This window comes from Phascolarctos cinereus, unplaced genomic scaffold (assembly GCF_003287225.1).
Source record: "Phascolarctos cinereus isolate Bilbo 61053 unplaced genomic scaffold, phaCin_HiC Scaffold_2;HRSCAF=192, whole genome shotgun sequence".
Taxonomy (NCBI): Eukaryota; Metazoa; Chordata; class Mammalia; order Diprotodontia; family Phascolarctidae; genus Phascolarctos; species Phascolarctos cinereus.
In genome coordinates, this window is record NW_027555625.1 from 406,399,625 (window position 1) to 406,425,163 (window position 25,539).

Below are 25,539 nucleotides of genomic sequence, written 5' to 3' on the forward strand. Positions count from 1 at the left end.
AGATTTAATAACTTACCTGATTTTAAGGGTAAAGAGCTCACTGTGCTCAAAGGAATAAGAAACTTTGGGGATGGCACTTTTAGAACTGGGCTTTTGAAAAGGGATAAGCAGCAAAGATGCACCTAAACAGCTTTTCTCCTAGAAATTGAAACGAACAACTTTGGTTTCTTCCATTCTAGTTAAATGCAATGTATCAATTTCTCAAGAGAGAATTTAGAATATTATTCACATCTGAAAAATGGGTATAAAAAAAGAAAGTTTTTGATAATTATATCAAATTGCAACTTCCACTCATTCTTGTCATTGGCAAATCCTGGATGTAAACATTGTAAACCTGGGCTTCCATTGCTCTTTTAGTGCAGCCTTTACACCAAGGGTTCTGAGCCACTTTTGTGTCATAGACCCCTCTAGCAATTCGGTGAAGCTCTGTTCCCTGTCCTCAGAATAATGTATTTAAATATATAAAATAAAATACATAGGATTATCAAGGAAGCCAATTATATTAAAATAGAGTTATCAAAAACATTTTAAAGTTCACAGCCGCCAAGAATACCTGCTTTAAATAGTCATTCCAGCGTACCTCCTCAACTGTATACAGAATAACGATAGTGATAATAATAATATCAACTCACATTTGCATATTCATGCTACAGTTTTTCAAAGTGTTTTCTATAACATTTTGCCATAGGAAATGCAAGTTTTACCCTTGTCTCATTTATTTTTTAAGGTTTCATTCATGCTTTTTTTTATATTAGCTTCACTTCCCACTAAGTAAATGGCATAGCTAGCACTTGAAGCCAAATCTTTGAACTCCAATTCCTTTTTTTTTTTTTTACAACATGGGAGAAGCATAATTTGGTGGCAGTTGGGATATATATATATATATAAAATATATATTTATATATAAAAATATAATATAAATATATATATTATATATTGTGTATAAATATATAATATATATATTTAGTTTTCAACATTCACTTTTGTAAGCTTTTCAGTTCCAAATTTTTTTCTCCCTCCTTAATTTCCCTCCCCCCTCCCCAAGACAGCAAGCAATCTGCTATAGGTTATACATGTATAGTCATATTAAACATATTTCCACATTAGTCATGTTGTGAAAGAAGAATCAGAGCAAAAGGGAAAAAAACAAGAGAAAGAAAAAAAAGTGAAATTAGTATGCTTTGATCTGCATTCAGGCTCCATACTTCTTTCTCTGGATATGGATAGCCTTTTCTATCTTGAGTCTTTTGGAATTGTCTTGAATCATTGCATTGCTGAGAAGAACTAAGTCTACCATAGTTGATCATCACAAAATGTTGTTGTTACTATGCAGTGTTCTCCTGTGAACTCCAGTTCCTGCACTCTTTTTTCCACTGGGATATACTAAATGATGTGGGATTTTCCCTTCAGGAAATTTCTGCTGTCCTTTTGGTGTTCAGTTGTTTCAGTCATGTCTGATTCTTCATAACCCCATTTTGGAATTTTCTTGGCAGAGATACTGGAGTGGTTTGCCATTTCCCTCTCCAGCTCACTTTACAGATGAGGAAACTGGGGCAAACAGGGTTAGGTGACTTGCTCAGAGTCACACAGCTAGGGAGCGTCTGAGGCTGGATTTGAATTCATGAAACTGAGTCTTCCTGATTCCAAGCCCATTGCTCTATCCACTGTGCCACTTAACTGCCTTTCTGCCTTCCCTATGTTATGCTTAGGAATCTTTGTACTGACCAGTTCTCTAGTTGTACCTCTATGAATGAGCAAATATTTATTAAGCACCTGCTATGTGCAAGGCAACGGGCATTGTACGATACATGAAGATCTCAGACTGAGGAGCCCTTAGTCCCATTAGTGTTCTTCACTGCCCTTAACTCTTTCATGTATTGTGAGTCTGCACAAGCCAGAACCATCTTGCCTTCACTCAAGTTTTTTCAAAGCCAACTGGAGCCATAATTTGAATGTGCCCAGCATCTTTGATGGATGCCGAAATGAAAGTTACAAGACACTGAGAATGGTCCTATACTTAACACTTGTTTCTTCCTATTAATATATTCCTGTCAGATCTCTGTCAGCTAGAGCTTTAAAATTGCCAATCTAATCAGAGGGCCCTGAATGATAAATCGTGTAGACCTAAACTAAACCTTTAAAAAAAAAAACCTCCTTTCCCCTCAAATGAAAGTTTTCTTGAAACCAAGAATGAAAACTTGCTCCTTTCAGCAACACATGATAAGATACCTGTTCAGTTGAAGATGATAATAACTGCTATTCATACGCATTGAAAGTTTACAAAGCATACATTATCTTATTTAATCCTTACAACAACTCCATGAGATAGGTACTACAGGTACTAAATTATCCTGATCTTATAGAAGAGGAACTGTAAGCTGAGAGAAATTAAGTGACTCGTCCAAAGTCGTACAAGTAGTAAGAGTTAGAGGACAAATTCAAACCTCGGTCCCTTCTGATTTGAAGATCAGCCCTCCATACCCTTCCATTGAATAGCCTTAGGAGTGGTTTGCTAATATTCCTAAGGGTGCGTGTAGTGTACCACTTGCATTTCTCTCCCTTCCATAGTCAAGAACCTTGAATGGACCATGATTTCTACTCAATCCTTTTCTGTTTTCTCATGGTACTCCCTACCCCAGCTTGTCCTTTCTACTTCACCAAAATGGGCAGCAATCTACCTACACAAATTCCAAAGGATTTCTCTCAGTCAATTCTCGTTCATAACCTGCTATATTAGAACAAACACTTTTTAGACTTCATTACATGGTGTCTTAAGGAAGACCTATAACCTTTTTAGAAGTTAGTGCCAAAATCACTAGTTCTAGTGACCATAACAGGATCACAATATTTATCTCCTTCCTGTCTATTTAAGGATGCATGGAGGCCGATATATTGAATGGTGACAATTAATATATTGCCTTCCATATCCTTTTCCTACTGACCAGGGGCATTTTTATGGTAGCATTATTCCTGACTTACTCCTGATGTTACATCACTGAAGGAATCCATTTGGAAGTGAAAATCTAACAATTGAGGCAGATCTAGATCTCTTTCTCTCAGATTTAGGAAAAGCAACCATTAATATCTATGAATAAAAGGAAATGTAACATTCTGAACTAACTTTATCTCAAAGATGCAAAGCAGATCTGTGTCATACCTTGAACAAAGGGGAGAGGAAACTACATGCTACTCTAGAAATTGACCTCTGGCCATGTGGGTAGTTACTAATTGCAACCAACAACTATATTCTAAACCAGTGATGGCTGACACAGAAATGAATCCCTTTCTGGTCACGTATTGACTTAGAAAATCACAAATTCACATTATCTGTGTTGTATATTTATTTTATTAAATATTTCCCAACTACATTTTAATCTGTTTCTAAAGAACTTGGAAGTTTTGTGGTTGGTGAATTTGATGCCTTTGTTCTAAAGTATGTATTGCTCAGGCATGAATGCCAGTGGAAGTGGAACATTGTGTTTTGGAAAAGGCATACTCTAATGTCTGTCCCCAGGGAATGGTCAGTCAGCAGGTACTTACTGAGCGCTACTTTAACTAGATTGGGCAGTGAAAGGTATAGGTATAATTCAGAATCTCTGCCCTGTAGGAACTTAGGGGCTTTGGGGGGAAACAAGTCAAATACACATGAAAAATCAGAGAAGAAGGCAATAGATAATAAAATGCCAATTTGTATGACATGTAACACATCCAACTCTATATTGTGGATGTTTATATACATGTTTTTATCTCCCCTACTAGATTGTAGCATTGTGTCTTTCACATAGGAGATAATAAATGCTTCTTGAATTTTAATTTCCTTTCAAACAGAAGTTGGCTAAGCTGAAAACAGTACACAATTTAAAATGATTTATCAGTAAGGAATCTATATATTTAAAATGCTTTCAATCCTAATTGTTTCTATAAATCCCTTTAAGGTAAATCTTCATGCACTGGAATTGGGGAGGAACACTGTATATATACATATGTGTATACATATGTCATATGTATATTATAGATATACTTTTTGTGGTTAGAGTTAGAAAAAATAGATAAGACTCCCCAGAAATAATGTGTTTAATTCAGTAAGCACTTCAGTGCCCACTTTGTACAAGGAATGCAAAGATAAAAAATTACGGTACCTGTCCTGAAGCTTACAGAAGCTATTGAGGGGGAAGGGAGATAGACATGTATATAAATAAATATCATCCAAAGAAGGGTGTTGTGATGGAGACGAGGGGAGAGAATGCTTTTAGCAGGAGGAATCAGGAAAGGTTTGTGAAGAAGGTGATAGCTAGGCTGGATCTTGAAGGAAAGAAAGATTCTGAAAATGAGGATGAGAGATTTCATTCCATACATGGGATACGGTCTACACGTAAAACACATAGAAGCAGGAGATGACACATCAGGTTCATGGAACAGCTCAGCCAAGCTTGGCTAGAGGGCGTGAGGGCATCATGACATAAAGCTGGGAAAGGCAGGCGTAAAGACAGATTACAAAGGCCTCAAATGCCAGGCCTTTTTTATTATTATTATTTTTATTATTATTCTTTAAGCAGAGGGAAGCCGCTGCAAGGTTTTCATCCAGGTGATCAGTTGTCAGATCTGTTATTTGGAAGATTATTTTGTCAGCTGGATGGTTGGTTTGGAGAAGCAAGATCCTGGAAATAGGAAACTCAGTTAAGAAGTTATCCAAGTGAGAGGTGATGAGAGGCCCTGAATGAGGTTCATGGCAGCGTGAGTGGAGAGAAAGGGAACAGTGTGAGCTATTGTACAGGTAGAATCTATGGGATTTGGCCCCTGATTAATGTAGGAGATGGTACCTACAAAAGTTTAAAATCCATGTGTCTACAACAGTGGTGTTGCCATCAACAGCAAAGTAGGAAGAAGCAGGTTTAGAGGGGAAGTTGATGAATTCATTTTGGGGCAAGTTGAAAGGCTGGACTGGAAGTCAGGGGAGAGGTTAGAGCTAATTATTATGTATTTGGCATTAGTGTATGAGATTGTTCCTTTTTTATCTGTGTATAGCCAGTGTCTAACACAGTGCTTAGCTGATAGGGATAAGTGACTCGACTTGTAAATTTTATTGGCATCTAGTAATTCCAGTTAAGGAAACTCCCTCTGCCTTTGCAGATCAACACCCTCTCTACATCTCATAGTCTTAGAGAGTGGCTCAGAGCACTAAAAGGATAAGTGACTTGACCAGGAGTAAACAGCCAGTATGTGACAAAGGTGGGACCTGAGGCCAAGTCTTCCTCACTTCAGGGCCAACTCTAGCCACCATCCAACACTGACTCTATGTCCTTAACAAATGCTTGCTATTTGATAGAGGCGATAATTGAATCCATGGGAATTAATGATATCATCAAGGAAGAGAGTGTAAAGAGGGAAGAGGACCCTGGAGATGAAATGATTGAAATGGACGAGATATCTAATATGCACTCAGAATGTTGCTGCTGGTGGTGCTTCACCTCGCCTCCCCCAAAAAAATTGTACTTATGTATTTATTTTGTGTATGTTTTCTAGATACTTATATATGCATATGTTGTCTCTCTCCATAGGGTGCAAGCTCCTTGAGAGAAAGATACTGCTTTATGTGTGCTGGTGCATGTGTGTGTGTGTGTGTGTGTCCCCGTGTCCTCAGTGCACCTAGCATAGTGCTATTTTATTGTATTGTGTAGATGCAATACCAGCATATAAAAATAGATGTTTCTTTGTGTCTTCTATCGTGCCATTTCTCATAACACTTTTAAGAGGAAGGCATTTTCTGACCCCCTAATTTCTTCATAGTGAAATGCTTAGCTTCCCTTTAGTGAATGTGGTGATAAACTAGTATTTTCTTGTTTTTGTAACATGGAACTTTTACTGAATATTTAGGGATCCTTTTTTTTTAAAGACACCTGTACAGTGAGTTACTAATGAGGCCCCTGCTCAGACCACGTGGTTTTAGTTTATGTTCTGTAGGTTTCCTAAAGAAAGACATTTTCTTTTTCACTTCTCCATATTATGAAAAGGAATAATAAAACCATTTTTGGAAAGTATTTCATCAAAGAAGTATATGATTTCAGTGACACAATTGTGGTTTTTAAAATTATACTTGTTCTATAATTTAGAGAACGTTTGAGTGCGTATTAATCCATTAGTCCATTTCAATCATTGTTATGACAACTATAAATCTGACTAAGATTGCATTGTATGTTATTATTAGTTAACAGATGTCCCATCTAGTAGGACTTAGAGACTGGGGAGAAGGGGGAACTACAGAGTAAAGGAGAGGGAAGGGGTGGGGGAGAAAGAGGGAGGGAAGGAGAGAGAGAGAGAGAGAAAAAAAAAAAAAGAAGGCATGGGCCAGAAAGCCTCTGAGGCAGGGACTCTTCTCCTGGGGTCTTTAAACTTTTTTAAAAAATATTTTGATGACTGTATTTCAGAATAATTTGTTTCATTTGTAATATCATGTATTTTACTTTATGCATTTAAAAACATTCTAAGAAGCTGTCCATGGGCCTCACCAGACTACTGAAGGTGGGGTCCAGGACACAAAAAGCATAAACTCGTCTGCTCTAAGGTCTCTCCCTCTGAAAGTCTTCGAGTCTACAAATGACTTGCCTTTCTTCATACTACAATCTAGCAGCAGATCCAGGACCAGAAGCCAAATTCCAGCCCTTCGCTTTGTCCTCTATCCAGCAAAGCACATGGAGCTATTATAAAAGCCAGGACAGAATTGCATAATAGGAAAAGCATTAGTCTCATTCCTCTACAAGTTGATAAAAATATAAGCCCCTTTTCCTTCAAGCCCCTCAGCAACTTGCTGCTACAGGTTGTGTGAAATTAGCTTAGAAAAAGAAGCTAAGAGTAGGATATAATAGAGAGAACACTTGACTAGGAATCATGGAACTTGGGCTCCAATCCCATTGTAGTTACCAATTATCATGTGACCTTGGACAAGTCACTTAGCCTTTCTTCAATTAGGGACAATAATATTTCACCTACCTGAAATCAAAGATTCCTTGAAAGGTTCAGATGAGGCCATGATGTATATCAAGGTGTTTTAAATGATATTGTACAAAATATTTTTATGTGTATGGTAATTATTACCACTGCTGCTTTGTTAGATCCACAGACACTTTTGTATTCACCTTTAAAATAAAAATGAATTGAAAATGTCTCCAGACCATTTGCTTACTCTTAGAGTTGAGCTTCAGGCTTTCCTTTCTTCCCTTATGTTAAAAAAAAAATTAACAAACCCTAGATCAACTCTCCCATGTAATTGTGGTGAATTCTTTAAAAATCTGAGCCCATCCAGGGCCATGTTCTATTTGATAAATACAGAAAAGCTTTCTTGCCCATTTATTTTTTAAAAAATAATCAAAAGGAACACAAATAAAAGAGAATGATAACTTGACCAATAGTCTGGGCACCTAGGACTGAGAACCCTTCAGGGGCTTGTCAGCTAAAGAAAAGCCACTCTTGGTTATTTTGATAAGAGGATAGATCCTTGTCCCAGAGGCTTTGGAAGTGTCTTCCCTTGGGGCCTCTGAAAGGCTTCAGGGTCTCCACTGCCCGGGGCAGGCGTCTGTTTGAGCCAATACTGAGTCAGAAAAAAACCAACAACAACAACAACCTGCTACTAAGTAGTTTTACTATTTCATTTAGTCCAAAAGAAAAAGGAAAACATCAGACTATAAATTGAGGTAAAGACACAATATGTAAGGCGTGCAAGCTTGTCCTGTTTGTGAATGCCTGATGACCCTTTCATTATTCTGGGACAGATTCCTCTGGGTGGACAGTGCACTCGCTGCCTGGGCTGATGTACACAGCATGCTTCTCTAACTACTGTGACCCTTTTGTTTCTCTGTCAGGTGAAGATGAGGATGAATTCGAGAATTTCATGCTTCCTCTCACAGTTTCATTTGAAGCAGTAGCTCAGATGTTCAACAACAACTTTAAACAGGAAGAAACTAAGGTGAGTTTGTTTTGGCAAATGTGAAAATACATTAGATTTTGATCCAGAAGGTGGTTTTTGCATACATGAGTTCATTTTGTGCCAAGCTGTTCCTATTGTGACAATTGCACATACTAGTGAGTGATATTTTTCCTATAAATGCATATCATGACATCTCACATGAAAGCAACTTTGATTGAGGCCAGAGAATGGTTTCAGTCAGTTTATGATCAGATGGGTCAAATTTCCCTCTTGTGGCATTTGGCTTTCTTTTTTACTAGATTATTTCTTTGGGCCATTTTCCTCCAGTGCTCAAGCCCCCCCTCTTCATTTTATTTTAGTATATTTATTTGGAGGAACACAAAATAATATACTTGCTAAAATACAGCATCCCTAAAGTTTTTTTTTAACAAGACTTTGTATAAATCAAGACTTTATTAAATGGCTAGGCATATATGTATAAATAGGAGCTGGTCTTGAAGCATTGCATTCTTAAACTGAACAAAGTGATTAGGATAACTGATAGCTAAATAAGGTTTTTATGTGCCTGTGGGAGCCATATTAGGATTGATTTGACAAGTCACTTCAGCTGTGGCAACAGTCATACTATCTAAGACAACATTATGTTTTATTAGTAAAATCCTTAAGTGTAGCAAGCTGTTTGTATCAAAACAGGAGCGTATTTTAAGAGGGGGAAGAGTTTCTAATAGAAATCACATCCTTGAAAATGGTAATGTATCAGAGCTACATTAAATAGATTGCCTCTGATTGTTATTTAAAAATGACTAATAAATGCACTCGAGAGAATGTGGGCACCTTTGTAGATGAAGATGGAGTCACATTTTATTACTGTTTTGAAATATGTCAGAAATATTGCCCATAATTTCATACAGCTTCATTCCCCCTCACCACTTCACCACAAAATTAGCTGTAAACAGACAATAGAAGTTACTGAGCCATTGACAGTTATCTTTAGGGTGCTCCTGCCACAGAAGAATTAATAAAATTATTGCATCTGTTTGAAATCTTTTGAAATTTATGTCTAGCCATTAATCTCATTCTTAGCAATTGTACCAAGTCCCCTAAGTTTTCATTTAGTACTTTAGCTGCATTTGACTTTAGTGATATTTTTCCAAATATTTTTCGAAGACTGAAGAGATCTGCTTTAAATGTCACTTTAAAGTTGCTTTTGATGTTCTTTCTTGATAGACATTAAGCACCTACAGTGTGCTGGGCACCGTCCTGTACACTGGGGAGCACCCAGTGAAGCTTCTCAAAACTAAGTGGGAAGGTTGAAGGGAGCTTGCTTTCTAAAGATTGCGTTTGTCTCATTTGAAGATTTCATTACATTCAGAGCTTGTTTTGATGTAGCCCTGTCTGGTTTGATAGAAACCATCTTCCTTGAGTCATTTTTAATGGAGTTCCAAGGCTATATCCCTAAACCAGCAAGTTCTTAACGACCCTGGAAAGTGACTGCTTGATTACACTTTAACGGTATTTGCAAATAAAATCACAAGTAATTAAGGGGAAATCTCCAGGCTTTTGAGCAAGTTTGATGCATGATAACTGCCTGATTCAGCTTCATCTAGAGTAATGCTGTGTAGGCAACAGCTACTGAGATCAATAGCAACATAATGATAGTGGCAGAATTAAGTGAGTAACCTGAGAGCCGTGCCTCAGAATGCATGCAGCTGCCACAAACCAGGGCCACACAGTGCACTCCGTGCTTCCGTCCTAAATGTTCATCAAAAGACGCCCTGCAGGAAAATGGAGTTAGATGCTCTTTATTGCCGATCGTGTCTCTTGCCACATTTATCAGGGAAATTGGATTAGCAGTTGGCAGCTGCAGGTAGACAAGGTTCTGCAGTGATTAAATATGCAGCTTGGCTGCATTTGTTGTGACAGACCTTTAGTAAATTCTGCAGTAAGCACCATCTGTCTAATTTGTATACAGAAAACTTGGTGCTCTAAGCTACCGATAAAGAACTAAATCTGTTGCTTTATCATAAACAAAACTTTTGCTCTAAATGCTTTTAAGTGTAATTTATTAGGTTAAGGCTATTTTTCTATCACGATGAATAAATAATACATGCAAAAGTGCTTTCAGGTACTTCATTTTGCTAGTACTAGAGATAAAAACGGTCCTGTTTTGTTCTTCAATAAAGTGTTTAGTATTCCAATCCACAGGAGGTGATGCTGTTAAAATATCTCTATAAAAATGCCCCAGGACTGCCAAATTCATTTAATTTGCAACCTATACAACTCACTATTTTTAGATGTTTTCTGGATTCAGATCTCAGAATGAAAGTAAACACTCATGAGCCATATTACCATGTTGAAGTACAGTTGCAGGGGGAGGAAAGCTGCAAAATTCTTAAATTGATAGCTCTGGTTTCCACTTAATCCTAATAGAATTGAAGAGGACATTGAATTTGTCTTGGGGGGGGGTTTCTCCGCAGAATGAGGAGAGGAAATTTTAAAGGGGGAAAAAAAACCATTGTGACAAATACCTAATCCCAAAGAATATTATTTTTAGATATATGGGTTTTTCCAGAAAAAAAATATTGTGTACAAAATATTGTCTGATATATCCAAGCCTCCAAAATATTTTCAGTTTAGGTATGACGTCATCGGTTTTAATGAAAATGAATGAAAAACTTCTCTGAGGAAGAAGAGCGGTTAAATAGCAACATGCTATCTTTAGTTGCTTCGTAAAAACTCCACTCCACCATGTTAAATTATTTAAAATCCTTGATTTTCAGCATGCGCACATTAAAAGTTTTCGCGCTAAGTGCCAAATGTTGCAAACAGCACTTTAACAGAATGGCTTTGCTTTGATCCCTGTAGCAGTTCCTGAATAATTTATCACAGGTTATTGCCTTAATTCTGGAGAGGGATAGAGCAATAAAGGCAGATGAAAACACTCCAGTTGAAACACCTTGGGGCCTGCTCATTCCTCTGACACGGCTCTTTTGTTGGAACTATTTAGAGGTTATTAAGATGTGTCTCCAGAATTAAGAGTATGCTGTAAGGATGAAGACAGCCATCTTAATTCTAAAGACAAAGCACAATGACCCTTCACCTTTTTTTCTTTGTTGTTATTATATAGTAGAATTATGAGGATAATATTATAGCTGCACCCAGTAGTGCCACTACAGTAAAGGGTCTGTCCGACTTTCCATTAGAAACCCTGTTTGGGGGGTCAGGAGAGAAGGAGCTGAGTTTCTGCTATTTCTCAGCCCGTTTGTCTGGCACTTGGCATGCTAGCTGCCATTCATGGCCCAGTATATTGAGTGTTTAGCAGGTTTTGCTTGAAATTTCTAAAAAGGAATACTTAGAATTTGAAAATCTCCAAAATGGCGGTGCTAAAAAGGTTGGTCACTTCCTGCCTTCAAATTAATCAAATGCCAACTATCTACACCTTAGAAGGGGAAAAAACCCTCTGCTTTGACAAACTTCATAAATATTGATTTGATTTTTATATTTATATATATACATATATGTATACAAATAAAATTTAAAATCATTTTCCTGGAACAGTTAAGCAGAGCAAAACAAAAGATTGAGACTGATTATACATGCTGCTATGCACTCTTATTATTTAGTGTTTGTCAAAAAAGTTAAGTAAGGCTTTTTTTCCTTTTCACTTTAACAAGATAATACCTGATCAACACTATGTTTAGTCTGAATTTACTAATTAATGTCTTTGTTTTCATAGTTGTAGTCAAGGTATATTTTGTTCTTTGAGATCTGCTTTCTTTATTCTGCATCATTTCATGTAAATCTTCCCAAGATTCTTTGAATTCTTCATCTTCAATGCATTTTCATTGCTGTTAAGTTCTTGTCCCACATCCTACAATAGTCTGATACTTTGAGATATTAATACTTTACAAGCTGGTTGAGTCCATTCGAACCACACTTTTGAGACAAAGTATGTATATAGAGATACATAGTTTTAAAAAATCAAATCAATATTTTAAAAGTTTTTCAAAGCACAGTTGCTTTGAAATATTATTAGATAGATTTCCCCCCTAATTTTCTCTTTTCTAAAATTTTTTTTATCATTTTTTCTGAAAAAAAAAAGAATAGAGCTGTACTGTAACCATACTTCAGCACATTAAAAACTATGTCTCCTTATAATCACTTTGAATAACTTTTGGCATATTTTAGTAAGGAGAAAAGTTGCATTAAAAAGTTCATAGAATGTTCAAGCTAAAATGTATCTTTAGAGATCACCCAATCCAATCAGCAGTATCTTTTTATGTAATTATTGTCAGAAATAGTAGCTTGTCTATAGAGTCGAAAAGACAAAAACATGAATTCTCCATTGTACTATGCACTGCAGAGTAATACAAATAAGGAGGAAAAGAGCCCCTTACCTTAAGTAATTTATGGTCTAATTTCAGTTGGCCAGTATCTACATTTTTTTAAAATGCAAAAAAAAAACACCCTTTAAAGCATATGCAAATACATGTAAATTAATGTAAGTATAATCTGAACACATGCTTAAGAACCGAAAGAATAAAAGTGAGAAGAGTGATCAGAAAATAGGGTGGGATTAATCAGAGAAGACTCCTTGCAGGAGGTAAGTTTTGGAAGAACTATGAGGATATGGCTGGCTGAGGTGGAGATCAGGGGGAGGAAGGTCAGGGGAGAAGAATAGCATGAGGGGTAAAGGTATAAATGTGGAAAGGAGTCACTCATAAGTCAAGAGCAAGATAGTGAGCCAGATGGGGAGCAACAAAGGAGGAGGTTGGGGAGAAGGGAGAAGGAAAGGGGCAAACTGGTTGAGAGAAACAAGAGCAAAAAGTCAGGATTCTTTTGTGATTATCAGTCTTTCAATTAATAGCATCATAGAAGCAAATATTTTACAGGCATTTCTTTAGTTAGCATTTTAGCTCATCACCTCCATGTAACAATGAAAATAAATATAAAAACAATATTTTAAGAAATGAAAAAGTATGATTGCTGGTGATAGCTGGTTAATTTAAACAGATGATGAAGAATTATCACCTACTAGCCCTAACATATGTTATTCAGACATTAAAATGACATTAAAGAATTGAGTTCCTTGAAGAAAGGGACTGGGATATTGGGATATATCAAACATAGCAGTTACCTTTACCTTGAAAATTAGCATCATCCTTAATGGTAGCAGGTACTACCTATCTTAAAAAAACCTTTCCATGTGTTTCCAGAATCCATATGACTAGTGAAGATGCACACACCATAAAGACAGAATTGCTTTGATAGTGCAGTAAGCAGAACACTCCTATTGAAACAATGGCTTCAGAAAGCACATGGGCTGCCAACAGTAAGCCAGCTTCCATGTTTGGGGTGGGGAAAGTACTTGGGCTCTTTCTTTGACACACCAGGCATCTGTTCATGGACTTTCTCTTGCTATTCCCAGCCTCAACTCAAGCATAGCCCAATTACAGATCCAAAGTACCAAGTCTCCTCCCTTTAAAGAAAGTTATCCTGGTGTCTCCTCCTCACTAGAGAGTGAAAAAAGTAGCTAAAATGTGTGTGGTGGTATCAGCAAGTCACCTGGCCAACCTTATGCTAGTACTGAACTGCCATGATTACTCATTAATAACATGAGGTACAACATGTTCATCAATCCTGCTTTATCATATACCTTTAAATGCCAAAATGTTTCCCATGTGGAATTAAATTTATATCATGGTCCTCTCTTCATGTAAGATGATGCATATAATTCAGTCATTAATGCTGTGTCATCAACCTCACATAAGTAGTTTTCACTTACTATTATTAAATAATGTCTAGACACTGAGCATTTTTATATGTGTTATTAGCTAATTTTTTCCCATTTGGCACAATTCAAAAATGCAATATGTCAAGTAACTAAATGTTTCTAAGCCAATAGAATTGTTACTTGGCTAAATTTGTCAAGAGGGAGGCAGAATTGTTCAGTGCATTTGATTGGTTGATTGTGTAAAGAGTCTACGGTTTTCTATAGAAAAGCATCTGAGCAAGACATTTTAGCTAATGAATCAAAATCAGATATGTGGTCATTATTGGCTGATTATTACTCCATCTGCTCTATGCTAACGTGAAAATCAATTACTGTGTCTCTTTCCCACTGACAGCGTATGTTGATCGGGCTGGCAAGAGATCTTCGAGGGATTGCCTTTGCACTGAACACAAAGACCAGCTACACCATGCTGTTTGACTGGATGTATCCTTATTACCCTATGACAATACCAGCTCTGTGCACAGAGGGGTACCAGGCCCCTTGCATTAGCTTAATAGTATGGCACAGTAGGGAAGAGGAAACAAAGCTAAATGAACTAATGTGTAATCAGCTAAAAATTACAGCACAGTGGCAGCAGTGCAGTTAACTGTGAATACAGCATTTGGAAAGACAGCACAGAGGAGTGACTGTTGTTGGTGGTGTGAACATTGATAGCTTAGGAATCACACCAAAAAATCATGGTTTGCATGGGTATTATGTGGAAAGCCTGATATATGTAACACAGAAAAGAAAGGGCCACTACTTTGTTTTTTAAAAAAGATTAGTCTCTACTTCATCTCAAGCAAAAGGCCTAGGAACAAGCATTTTATATCATGATGACTATTTAGGTACTAGCTTATCATGCTCAAGATTTTCATGACCATAAAAATATTAATGGAATTAGAAAAAGAAAATTATCAGGAATTCCACTGGATTTCTTTGCCAGTCCCCACCATTAGTTTTGTAAAAAGAAAAAAAAAAGCAGAAATTGCAAACAATAACAACCGATAAATGAATCCCAAAAATAAATGATAGTTTACTGTCAATCATATAAAGATGTATATACCTTTGTGTATATTAATATCCTCATCAGTAAAAAAAAATACAATAGTTCTATAGTTTTAAAGATAAAGTGTTTTGATGTATATACTTATAATTTGTGCTTTTGAAACACTCTTCCCCAAACTTCTCTGGTTACTCAAATTACAAAAGATATTTAAGTTAAAGAGGAAATAATAATCTTTTCTTCAACCACAAAGACTGTAGTTGTAGTGATAGTTATAGCTGAACACATAAATGACAAAGGACTTTATAATACTCTTGGTGTGTTTCAATAAAAACTCTATATTTTAAAAATAATTTCACTCTAGATTTAAATATGTGGCTTACTTTTTTTTTGCTTGTTATCAAAATATTTTGGAAGCATTATATTCATATAGGAAGAGCAATGATAAGAATTTTCCCTTTTTGTTGAGATATGTATATTTCGGCATGTAATATGCACGTGCAGAGAATATACATTCTGATACGGAGAAGCTTGTGATGTTTCTTTTGACTCTGAGGACTGCCTTTAAATTCTTTTATTCCTTCATCCTGTCTAAGTAGGCCAGCTACCACTATCTTCATTCTTAATATTTAATAACTAATGAACACTTTCATTTACTTCAAAATATTAAACGTGTTGTGTCAAGTACGGAACTGATATTGATCTTGAAACTAAAATAATTGGACATAAAGTATCTAATATTGGTATTTGGTCATTCAGTATCATTAGACAAGAGGCATATTTTCAAACAATTGGACCTCTAAAAAGCTATTAAATATTTGTACATAGTAAGATATTTCCTTTAAGCTTCAAGAATGGAAAGATATCTCATGACAGACAAAATTTTGTCCATAATATGTGATAAGATGTTTTAATAGGTTTTTAATTAAGCTTGCATTTGATTTCCTCGGGCTTTTTTTTTTTTGGTTGGGGGAGGAAGTTGAAGGGTTTTTTGTTTTTTTGGTTTTTTACAATGGTATTTTGAAATTTAGCTTTTCTCCAGCAGATGGCAAACATGAGCAGAAAGAGATTCTTAATACCTAGTGTTTGGGTTTTTTTTTTTTTACTGAAAACCGTTGTTTCTCAATTTTACCATATTTTTGTTGTTGCTAGGGTCAGGGGTCAAGGGTAAAGTGTCAGTTATGCAGAGAGCTGTATTAGATTGCCAAATGGGTGGTTTTGAACCTGCCTTGGTTATACTAATTGAGTTTCAGTAGCAAATCAGGTTCCTTGGAAAAAGGCCAAAGGCTTTTCATAATTGTATTGACAACAAAATGAATATGATAAATGGTGTTCATTCAGTTGAGACAAGATTTATAGTTTTCCTTTGGGCAAGGGATGAAGAGCAAATATTTATAATAATAGGAAAATTTGTTTAAAAGTTATATTATTTGATGATTTGAAAAGCTTTATTAAAATATTTCCAAATACTTTAAGCAGTTTCAGGTGATAAAGTACAGGTTCTGCCCAAAGTATTCTAGTAATGCAAAATGAATAAGTATATGATAAAAAAAAAGAGCACCACCTGGATATGAAAGTCATTTATTCTTCCTGAAATATTGATATGTCAAACCGTCAATGATGATTCCCACATTATTGCTATGGAAAGTTTATTTGCCTTTTATCCACAGAAATGTGTGTTCTTTAATTTGTTATGCAGTCTTTAGCATGCAGAGGAAACATCCTGTCAGAATATGTCATCTTACTGTAAAATCGAAAGACATTTTATTAATGGGGGTTATTTGATAAAATGCTGGTTAAGCTATTTAATTCAAAAACATTTCTAGAAATGTTAGATTACTAACTGTGCACACACAACTCCACTGCTCTCACTCTGTCCTTCCAAATCTAAATCACTTGAAACTGAATAAGCACCATCTTGATAAGTTGTTTACATAGCGCAATAAGTATGAAATAGCAGACAAACTTCCATGGCTCCTAAATGAAACACTACAGTCTTACCTCTCGTGAAGCCTCATGTAAACTTCTCCAGGGTCATAGTTGAACTGAGGCAATGAAGAATCAAAAGGAAAACTGAAAAAAAAAAGTCAAAAATATTTGTTCATAGAATAAAAGTCGAGTTTTCTACCACCAGAATCTTTTTTCCCCCCTAGAATCTAGTTATGAGAGCAGCCAGGCCTGCCAGAAGTTTTGATCCCCATCAGTAGAACTCTAGGACCACCTGGGGAAGTCAGACTGTAGGCTCTTTAACTCTTCTTTCTCCCACTATGGGATGTGCATCAATATTCCCTTTAACCAATTTAAAAAAAAATAAACTTTAACATCATTTACGTTCCCCAATGCATCTCTCCCTTCTCTCCTTCCCACAGAGCAATGTCTTATAACAAAGACTTTAAAAGGAGGAAAAATAATAGTTCAGCAAAACTAATTGACATCAAAAAAAAAGTCTGACAGCATATGCAGTATTCCTCACCCATTGTCCCTCCCTCCACAAAGAAACTGATCAAAGTACCTTCTCATATTTTTAGAACAAGACTTCCAGTTTTACAGCATTTAGTTTCTGCTGTTTTGTTATTGTTCTTTCCATTTGTATTTCTATGATACTATATGCTATTTTCCTAGTTGTGGTTTCTTCATTTTTTATCAGTTCACATAAGTCTTCCCCCACCTCAGTGTTCATCGTTTATTACAGTACAATAATATTCCATTGTATTCATGTACCGTGTTTACCATTTAGAGATTTTTAGCCGTTCCCCAATCGGCCTTTTAACAGAATTCTAATTGGAACCTTGAAACTGATCAGTTACTCCCCCTCCACTATATCAAACACATCCCTTGACCCTTCTTCCCGTATCCCTATTATTTTATGCCATGTCCCTCAGCAAAATCCTCTATATGTCTTCTACCTTCTCTTGGACTCTCATCCCTACCCCTACCACCAAGACTTGCCCACTTAAGTTCCACATCATCTTTGTCTTCTTTCTAGCAGCTTCTTCTGCTGTGTTTTTTGGAACCCTTGGTTTATCATAAGGATACTGCCCTACATTCTCTAGATTTTGCTCAACCACTTCTGTCTCCTTGAAAAGATAAAACATGCACACAGATAAGTAGAATGCAAATTATAATGCACTAATTGCATATAGGGTACAAAATAAATCTATGCGCTTATATTCTGATTTGTATTGTATTTATCTGTTTATATGTGTATCACCTACACTAAATCATAAGCAGGGGCTATCTTATTATACATCCTCCCTGTAGTGCATTTTACATAGCAGGTACTTAATAAATGTTTATTAATATTGACCAATTTAATATACTTTGTTATATTTAATAAATACTTCCTACATAAAAAGATAAGGAAGAAATGACAGATAGGGTATTTGTACTAGTTGAAGTTCTAACAATATAGTGAGGAGATAGAGTACACACTAATGAACATATTACGATAAAAGATAGCCATCATTTAACAAATATGTGTTAAGTACCTATTGCAGCATAGGCAATTCAAACATTAATACGGCATGGACCCTAAAAAATCTAACAGGGAGGAACAGAAATAATGCACATACACAAATATCAAATAGTGTAAGGCCAAATGTCTCTTTCATGTTTCTAGGCTCTTTTGGTTTACTTATTATGACAGTTGATTTATATTACTTAAACTGCAGAGGAAATGGCAGTAGTCTGAGTCAGTGTCTATTTTTTTATCTATTTCCCATCAAGAGTTTGTTTAAGCAGGTCAGGTTGGAATTGCCTCAACTTTATTGTTTCATTTTTATTCATCTAAAAATATTCTTTCTGCTATGTTCTGACAAGTCAGTGGTGTGATTGTACACAAATAACTGATACAGCTATGACTTCAACAGCAGTAACTGATCATTTTCTTTCTGTTAGAGTCAGATTTGTTTTTCTATGATGTTATTCGGTATTCTGTGTGCCGATTGCTTTCCAGCTCTTTTCTTGAGGAAAGATCATGATAAATAGTCAGAAGGCTTCAGGTTTCTCTCTAAGCCTTTGGCCTCTTTCCTTCCTTCTGAACTATGTTTTCCAACGTACTTTTCATCATCTTTCTCTGTGTCCACTTTCATATACTCTATTGCATTGGAATTGCCAAGTATTAAAATATATGTTGATTTAACTTGGAGGGTTTTATTGACGTCTTAAAATTTCTCAAAAAAAAATTTCTCTACCTCCTCAGCCTTTCAACAGAAATTGGATTTTAAAAGCTTCAGCTGTTTTCGTGCTGATCTTTTTTACAAATACTTATCATGAACATTACAATGTGAAATGACAAAATGTCCCATGAAGTGATGTTTTTGGTTGCCTTTGGATGCACAATAAAACCAGCTCCATCAAATTCTTTATTTACCTCTGGAAGCAGAGCTTGTGAACCATCTTTCCATTTAGCTTTTGTCTTTTGGTTTCAGTTACACTGAGAACGTGAAAACTGGTAGGATTCAGTTCCTCCAGTAATATGTCCATACCTTGGTACCCAGACGAGGACCTCGGACATTTAGTGCACTAACAACTTAACTAATATTCATAGACTAAAGATGGCGATTCTTAGTCCCCTATGCCCCTTTATTTCTGCCGTGCTGCAGAAGCAGCACACAACTCAGAGCCGCTTTGTATTTTTCTTTCTTTCATGAGTTGCCATGGACAAAAAAAAAATATCACTGAGCAGCCAGCCTATTAGTTATTAACCCCTTATATTTAATTAGGCTGTTCCCCAGAAAGTAGACATAGTCTTTTCCTGGGACAGAACTCAGAGCTTTTCCAACATAGCAATAACTAACATTCGGCACGTTAAGGTGTGCAAAACATTTGGTGTACATTATCTCATTTAATTGTCACAAGAATCCTGTGAGAGACATGCTGTGTAGCTGTGTGTATGTATGTGTGTTTGTGTGTATCGTTCTCATTTTACAAATGAGGAAACTGAGGCATAGAAAGGTTATGTGACTTGCCCATAGTCACACAGCTAGTAAGTGTCTGAGGCAGGACTTTAACTCAAATCTTCTGACTCCAGAATCCAGCACTCTGTTAGAACCTGCCAGAGTTTATGTTCCGCTGGCATAACCTTTGAGAATCCAGAGTAACCTCCAGGCTACAGGAGACATCAGAGTAAGATTTGTGGACATGTATAAGAGAAGCTCAAATATAGTGCTCTGGGAATTCAGAGGAGGAAGATATCATACCAAATTAATGATGGTAGTCAGACATAAGAAACTGAACAATTAAAAACAGAATAATTGTATAATAATGAATCTGATTTTTCAGTGAGTGAATGAATAAAAACACACATATGAAGTATTTAATATGTGTCAAACACTAACTCCTTGTCTTTTTATTAACACTTGTTATGAGTACTTACCTTGTTTTTGGTGAACATAGTCCAATATACCATATGCAAGATATAACTGCATAAAATAAGGAAATTAATTGCCCAAGCCACATATACTTATCTATATCATTCTAACATCCTATTGTGCCAATACAAGGCCTGGCACATGGTAGACTCTTTATAAATGGTATTGATAGATTGCTCTTTTATGAAAAATTTAGTCTGCGGATTTTTTCATCGTAAATTCAGAATCCAAATCTTTAAAAAGATAGGACACTAATGTGAAAATGTTTAATAGGAATAGCCTATATCAGATTGTGCGCCGTCTTGAGGAGGGTGGGGAGGAGGAAGGGGGAGAAAAATTTTAAACTCAAAAGCATATGGAAGTGATTGTTGATAAATCAAAATAAATTAATAAAAAAAATAAAAAGATAGGACACATCACCTCTCTTTCCCTTATCCCTCCCATCCACTTACCAAGTTGTGTCAACATCTCCACAACATCTTGAATGTATTCTCTTCTCTCTGTGTCCATGGTTACCACCTTAGTACAGACCCTCATAATCACTTACCTGGAGTTTTTCAATAGTTTCCTAATAGTTTTTCTTTCCTCTGCTCTCCCCACTCCAATCTATCCTTCTTGCTGAATAATACTTAATATGTAGATATGATCATTTCACACTTTCCCAAAGATCACCAGTAAACTATCTTTTTCCTTTTGGGTCAAGTTCAAAATCATTTCACACTACTATCCTTCATACTTTTTATATTCCAGACAAACTAAACAACCATGTCCCACAAATCCGCACTATGTTCTCAAATATTTATACCCTCATTCACATTCTTCCCAAAGCCTGAAGTGCCTTCCCTTCTTCCACTCAGCAAATGAACTCCTACCCATCCTTTAAAGCCCAACTCATGTCATACCTCCTTTAGAAAACAAATCCCCCTACTTGGCAATGATCTTGCTTTGTAATTTTATATACTTCATAGGCTGATTATTGTGCCAAATGCATCTTCTTTCTGACATGTGGGACACAGATACAAAAAATGGCTTTGTCATTTGAATGACAAAGCAGTGATTTGTGCCACCCAGTTCAGGTGGTCATCTCTGCACTGTGGAATGCAGCTTCTGGCTCTTGGACATCAGATATCCAGTAACTTCAGCAGATTCAGAGGAAAAATAGCTTTAAACTATTTCTGACCTGGCAAACAATTTCTGTTTTCAAAAGCCTTTTTTTTCAATTCAAAAAATATTTGTTAAGAACCTACTATGTACAAGACAGCTAGGCAGTACAGTGGATGAAGTTCCGGATCTGGAGTCAGAAAGACTCATCTTCTGAGTTCAAATATGACCTCAGATAGTAACTAGCTGTGTGGCCCTGGGCAAGTCACTTAACCCTGTTGGCCTCAGTTTCCTCATCTGTAAAATGAACTGGAGAAGGAAATGGCAAAGCCCTTCAGTATCTTTGCCAAGAAAACCCCAAATGGGGTCACAAAGAGTCAGACAAGACTCAAAAATTACTAAACAACAATAAATGTACAAGATACTGTACTGTGTAAAGAAGATACAGATAATGAAGGTACAGATTTTTTTAAAGGTTGAGTTCCCGCCCTCAAAGAGCTTACAGTCTATGTGGACATTATCAAATATACACAAATAAATATAATATAAGGGAGAACATGATAGGGCAAAAAAAAAAAAAGTTCCAGAAAAGGCATAGTAGGAAGATTCGGGGAGAGATCACTTTCGTCTGGGAGAATCAGGAAGTGATTTATGGAGGAAGTAACACCTGAGATTGGCCTTTAAAGAAATGAAAGATTTCAAGAAAAAGGAGGTGTGCTTTAGATGTGAGAGATACAAAATGCAGAAGGTGTGACAGCAAAGAGGCAGCAGGGAGCAGGATGAGTTATGTGAGGTCCAGGATGAAAAAGCAGGGATAGGAGCAGCTAGGTGTTGCAGTGGATAGAGCTCTGGCCTTGGAATCAGGAGGACCTGAGTTCAAATGCAGCCTCAGACACTTGACACTAGCTGTGTGACCCTGGGCAAGTCACTTAACTCGGATTGCCTCACCAAAAAGCAAAAGGAAAAAAAAGAAAAGGCAGGGATAGCAGCAATAGAGGAGTATGTGCCTGCAACTCTTCCCTTTTTGCCTCCAAAATAGCTGCTTCATTAGCTATGCCTCGAGTTCTATAAGTCCATGACCTCATTGGCTCTTTTTTTTTTTTTGATGCTTTCACATATCTATTCTGTTGTAAACCAACTTCAAAAGAAATCTGAATTATTTTGTTATAGTGGAAATTTTTGTAATGAATACACTTAGAAATCGAGTACTTGGCCTTCATTGAGGAGATATCCAGCAGCTCTCTGAAAGACGAGCTCTGAACGTAGTAGAGAGAAGACATTTTGTGCTCCAGGGACCTGAGTACTTGTCAGTAAGTAGGAAATGGAGGGGATTCGATTTTTTTGTGTAGCTTAGGATATTTGAATTGGAAAGGGAAAATTACTTTTCACTCAGTTGTATTGTCAAATTGCATCTTATTTATAGAAAGAGGTTGTTACAAGGACAATGGCCAAAGAAGACTTTTGTTGTAATATGCTAATCATCGTAGAAACTTCTTTGTAACCGTAGATCAGCAGCACTTGGAGATGATGCCATTATTTGCTTAATAAGCATTTAGAGAGCATCCGCTGTGTACACAGTCTTTCTTATAAAGACATTGACTGCAATGCGATTTGACTTGTTCATTTCCTTACTCTATAACCTTGGACAAGTCTCTTTCCTTCCTGGGTTTCAGTTTCCTCTAAAAAAATGAGGGACTTGTACTAGATGATTTCTAAGGCCCTTTCTAGCCCTAGTATCCTATGGTTCCATGATTCTGTACCCTCAAAATCATAAACACAAATCTAGTTCCAGGATACAGTAGCTACAAAAAAGAAAGGATTTTTAGCATGAGAGTCAAGAATAGTATATAATAAGGCTTGAATGGTACAGTAGATGGAATAGATCTCATAACAGAGTGATCTGGATTCAAGTCCTACCTGTGATACTACTGGCTATGTGCCATTTAATCTTTCAATACTACAGACAGAATTTTAGACCAAACGTTTTTTAATGTTTTGGTAACCATATTTCAATATAATTGGTTTCCTGTGTAATCTTATGTATTTTATTTTCTGTATTTAAAAACATCCCTCAGGAAAGATGTTTATCAGGCTTCACCAGACTGCTGAAAAGGTCCATGAAACAAAAATAAGAACCCTTTCTTTTAGACAGCAAGTTGAAGGATGGCTGCAGAGCTAGCGTTAGTAGCAGGACTTCTCTCATCAGAGGTTCCCTATGCCAATAAAATCAAAAGTCAGTGAAAAAAATGTTAATAAATAGGGTAAGCATACTAATTACTTCAGTACTTCAAAGATCATGGATTTCGTCCATATGGCTACTCCTTCTACTACTGTCAATTGTAACGTGTAACATTTTAGCAGTTTAGTATCTGTCTTCCTGTGTAACTATGCCAAAAAGTCATCACTGTGAGGCCAACCTAGCAATGGGCTTCTCTGTCCATTCCACAATTCTCCTGTGAATCAAAGCCCAGCTTACTGGCCCATAGCTCCACAATTCTGCTCTCTAACTGTTTGGAAAACTGGGACATTTGTCCTGTCTCCAGTTCTTCAGTGTATCCTGTTGTCCATAATCTTTAAAATATTTACATCTACTAGGTTTTAGAGCACCTGAAGGTTTAAGTCATCTGGGCCAGCTTCCGGAGCAACAAGGTGCTCTCTTACAAGCTTTTCATTGATCTTGAGTATCAACCCCTCTTAGCCAGTTTTGTTCTGTCATTTCAGGTGAAGATCATTTTCCTTGGCAGAAAAAAAAAAAACACACCAAGCCACTCTCCCGTCTCTCTGTGGTTGAGGATTATCCTCTCCATCCCAACCGGTGATTCTGTCCCTTTTTTGATCCTCCACTTTCCCAAAACATAACTAAAAAAATCCTTTTTATTGTCCTTAGGTTGACACTGTTTTTGGAGGACTGGAGCAAAATCTAATGTTTTTTCATGTTAACTACCCTTGAATCCCATCTCCTATGAATATCTCTTTACTGTCTAAGTTATTAGTGAGTTTCCTGTGTGTCTGCATTGTTCTCTACAGACAGCTCCCATGCTTCCTCCTTACTGGAATTGTTTCCCCTTCTTCATAATTTCATTTTTTGTGTTTCCATCCCTCTGGAATTTTAGTCCATGTGATCCACACTATCCTTCTGCACCCTTTGAAATCTGCTTTGCCAAAATCTAGGGCCCAAGCCAGCCTGGCTTTTCTCTTCTCTGTCACAAATTGTGGATTCCCCATAACTTCTTTCTGGACATCTCCACCCAGATGTCCCATAGACATCTCAAAATCAAAATATCCAAAACAAAACAAAAAACTTACCCCTCCCCAAAAATGCCCTATTTGTCAAAAGCACCATCACTCTTTCAATCCCCTGGGTATACAACCTAGGAGTTGTCTTCAGTTCTTCACTTTCACTCCCACCCTCTCCCCATATATAATTAGTTACCTAATCTGGTTTAGTCTACCTCCCACATACCCACAACTACCCTAGGCCAAGTCCTAATTGCTTCCTGCCAGGGCCATTGCAGTTTCTCCAAGTTGGGTCTCCCTGTATCCATTCCCCCTTCTCCAGTCCATCCCACATAACTACTAAATCAATATTCCTAAAGAACTGGTCTCACAATGTTGCTTCCCCAGTTCTAGAAGCATTAGTGGCTCTCCCATTACCTCGAGGATAAAATTAAATTCTTCTGTTGGGCATTAAAAATCCTTTGCAATCTCACACACGTTTTTCTAGACTAATTACATGTTGCTGCCCCTCACATACGGTATACTCCAAAGGGTCCTACTTGCTGTTTCCTGTACACAAAATTCCCTGTACAAATCTCTGCTTTTACACAGGTAACATTCCCCATCCCTGCAATGCCCTCCCTCCCCCCAATTTGGAACCTTTAGTTCCTGTCACAGTTCAGCTCAAGTACCATTCCCTTCAAGAGCCCTTTCCTGAACCCCGTAGTTGTTAATGTCTCCCCCAAAAAAAATCACATTGTATTTATTATATATTTTTATTTACTTATTTTTTAACATGTATTCATTCCCTCAGTAGGATGTAAGTAAGCTTCCTGAGGGCATGAAATGTCCCACTTCTGTATGTGTATCCTCAGTGGCTGATGTCATGTCTTGTATATAGGAGGTATATAATAAATGCAGATTGCTTACCAGACCAATATTCAAAGTCTTTCCAGATTGGTAAGACCTAGAAGGGCTTTTTCTGATAAAACCTTCAAGATCACAAGGTCATGAGTTACATAATAATTGGTGCAAAACAAATCTTCCAACTACTCAATAAGAAATAACTAATTAAATGTTTTACCAATAAACTTTACAAGTTGAGAAGGCAAAACTCATCTCCTACATAAGAAAATGTGACCACAGAGAA

At 36.7% G+C, this 25,539-nt stretch overlaps 1 protein-coding gene across 4 annotated transcripts in view; it reads left to right on the forward strand.

Moving 5' to 3' along the window:
* The window catches only part of RANBP17 (RAN binding protein 17), a 324,967-nt gene that overhangs the window by 228,781 nt on the left and 70,647 nt on the right, over positions 1 to 25,539 (forward strand). For all 4 annotated transcript variants that reach the window (XM_020992315.2, XM_078150547.1, XM_078150546.1 and 1 more), the window contains 2 exons: positions 7,857 to 7,960; positions 14,050 to 14,138. In XM_020992315.2, the coding sequence (XP_020847974.1) occupies positions 7,857 to 7,960; positions 14,050 to 14,138 (193 nt within the window). The remainder of the gene's footprint in view (positions 1 to 7,856; positions 7,961 to 14,049; positions 14,139 to 25,539) is intronic.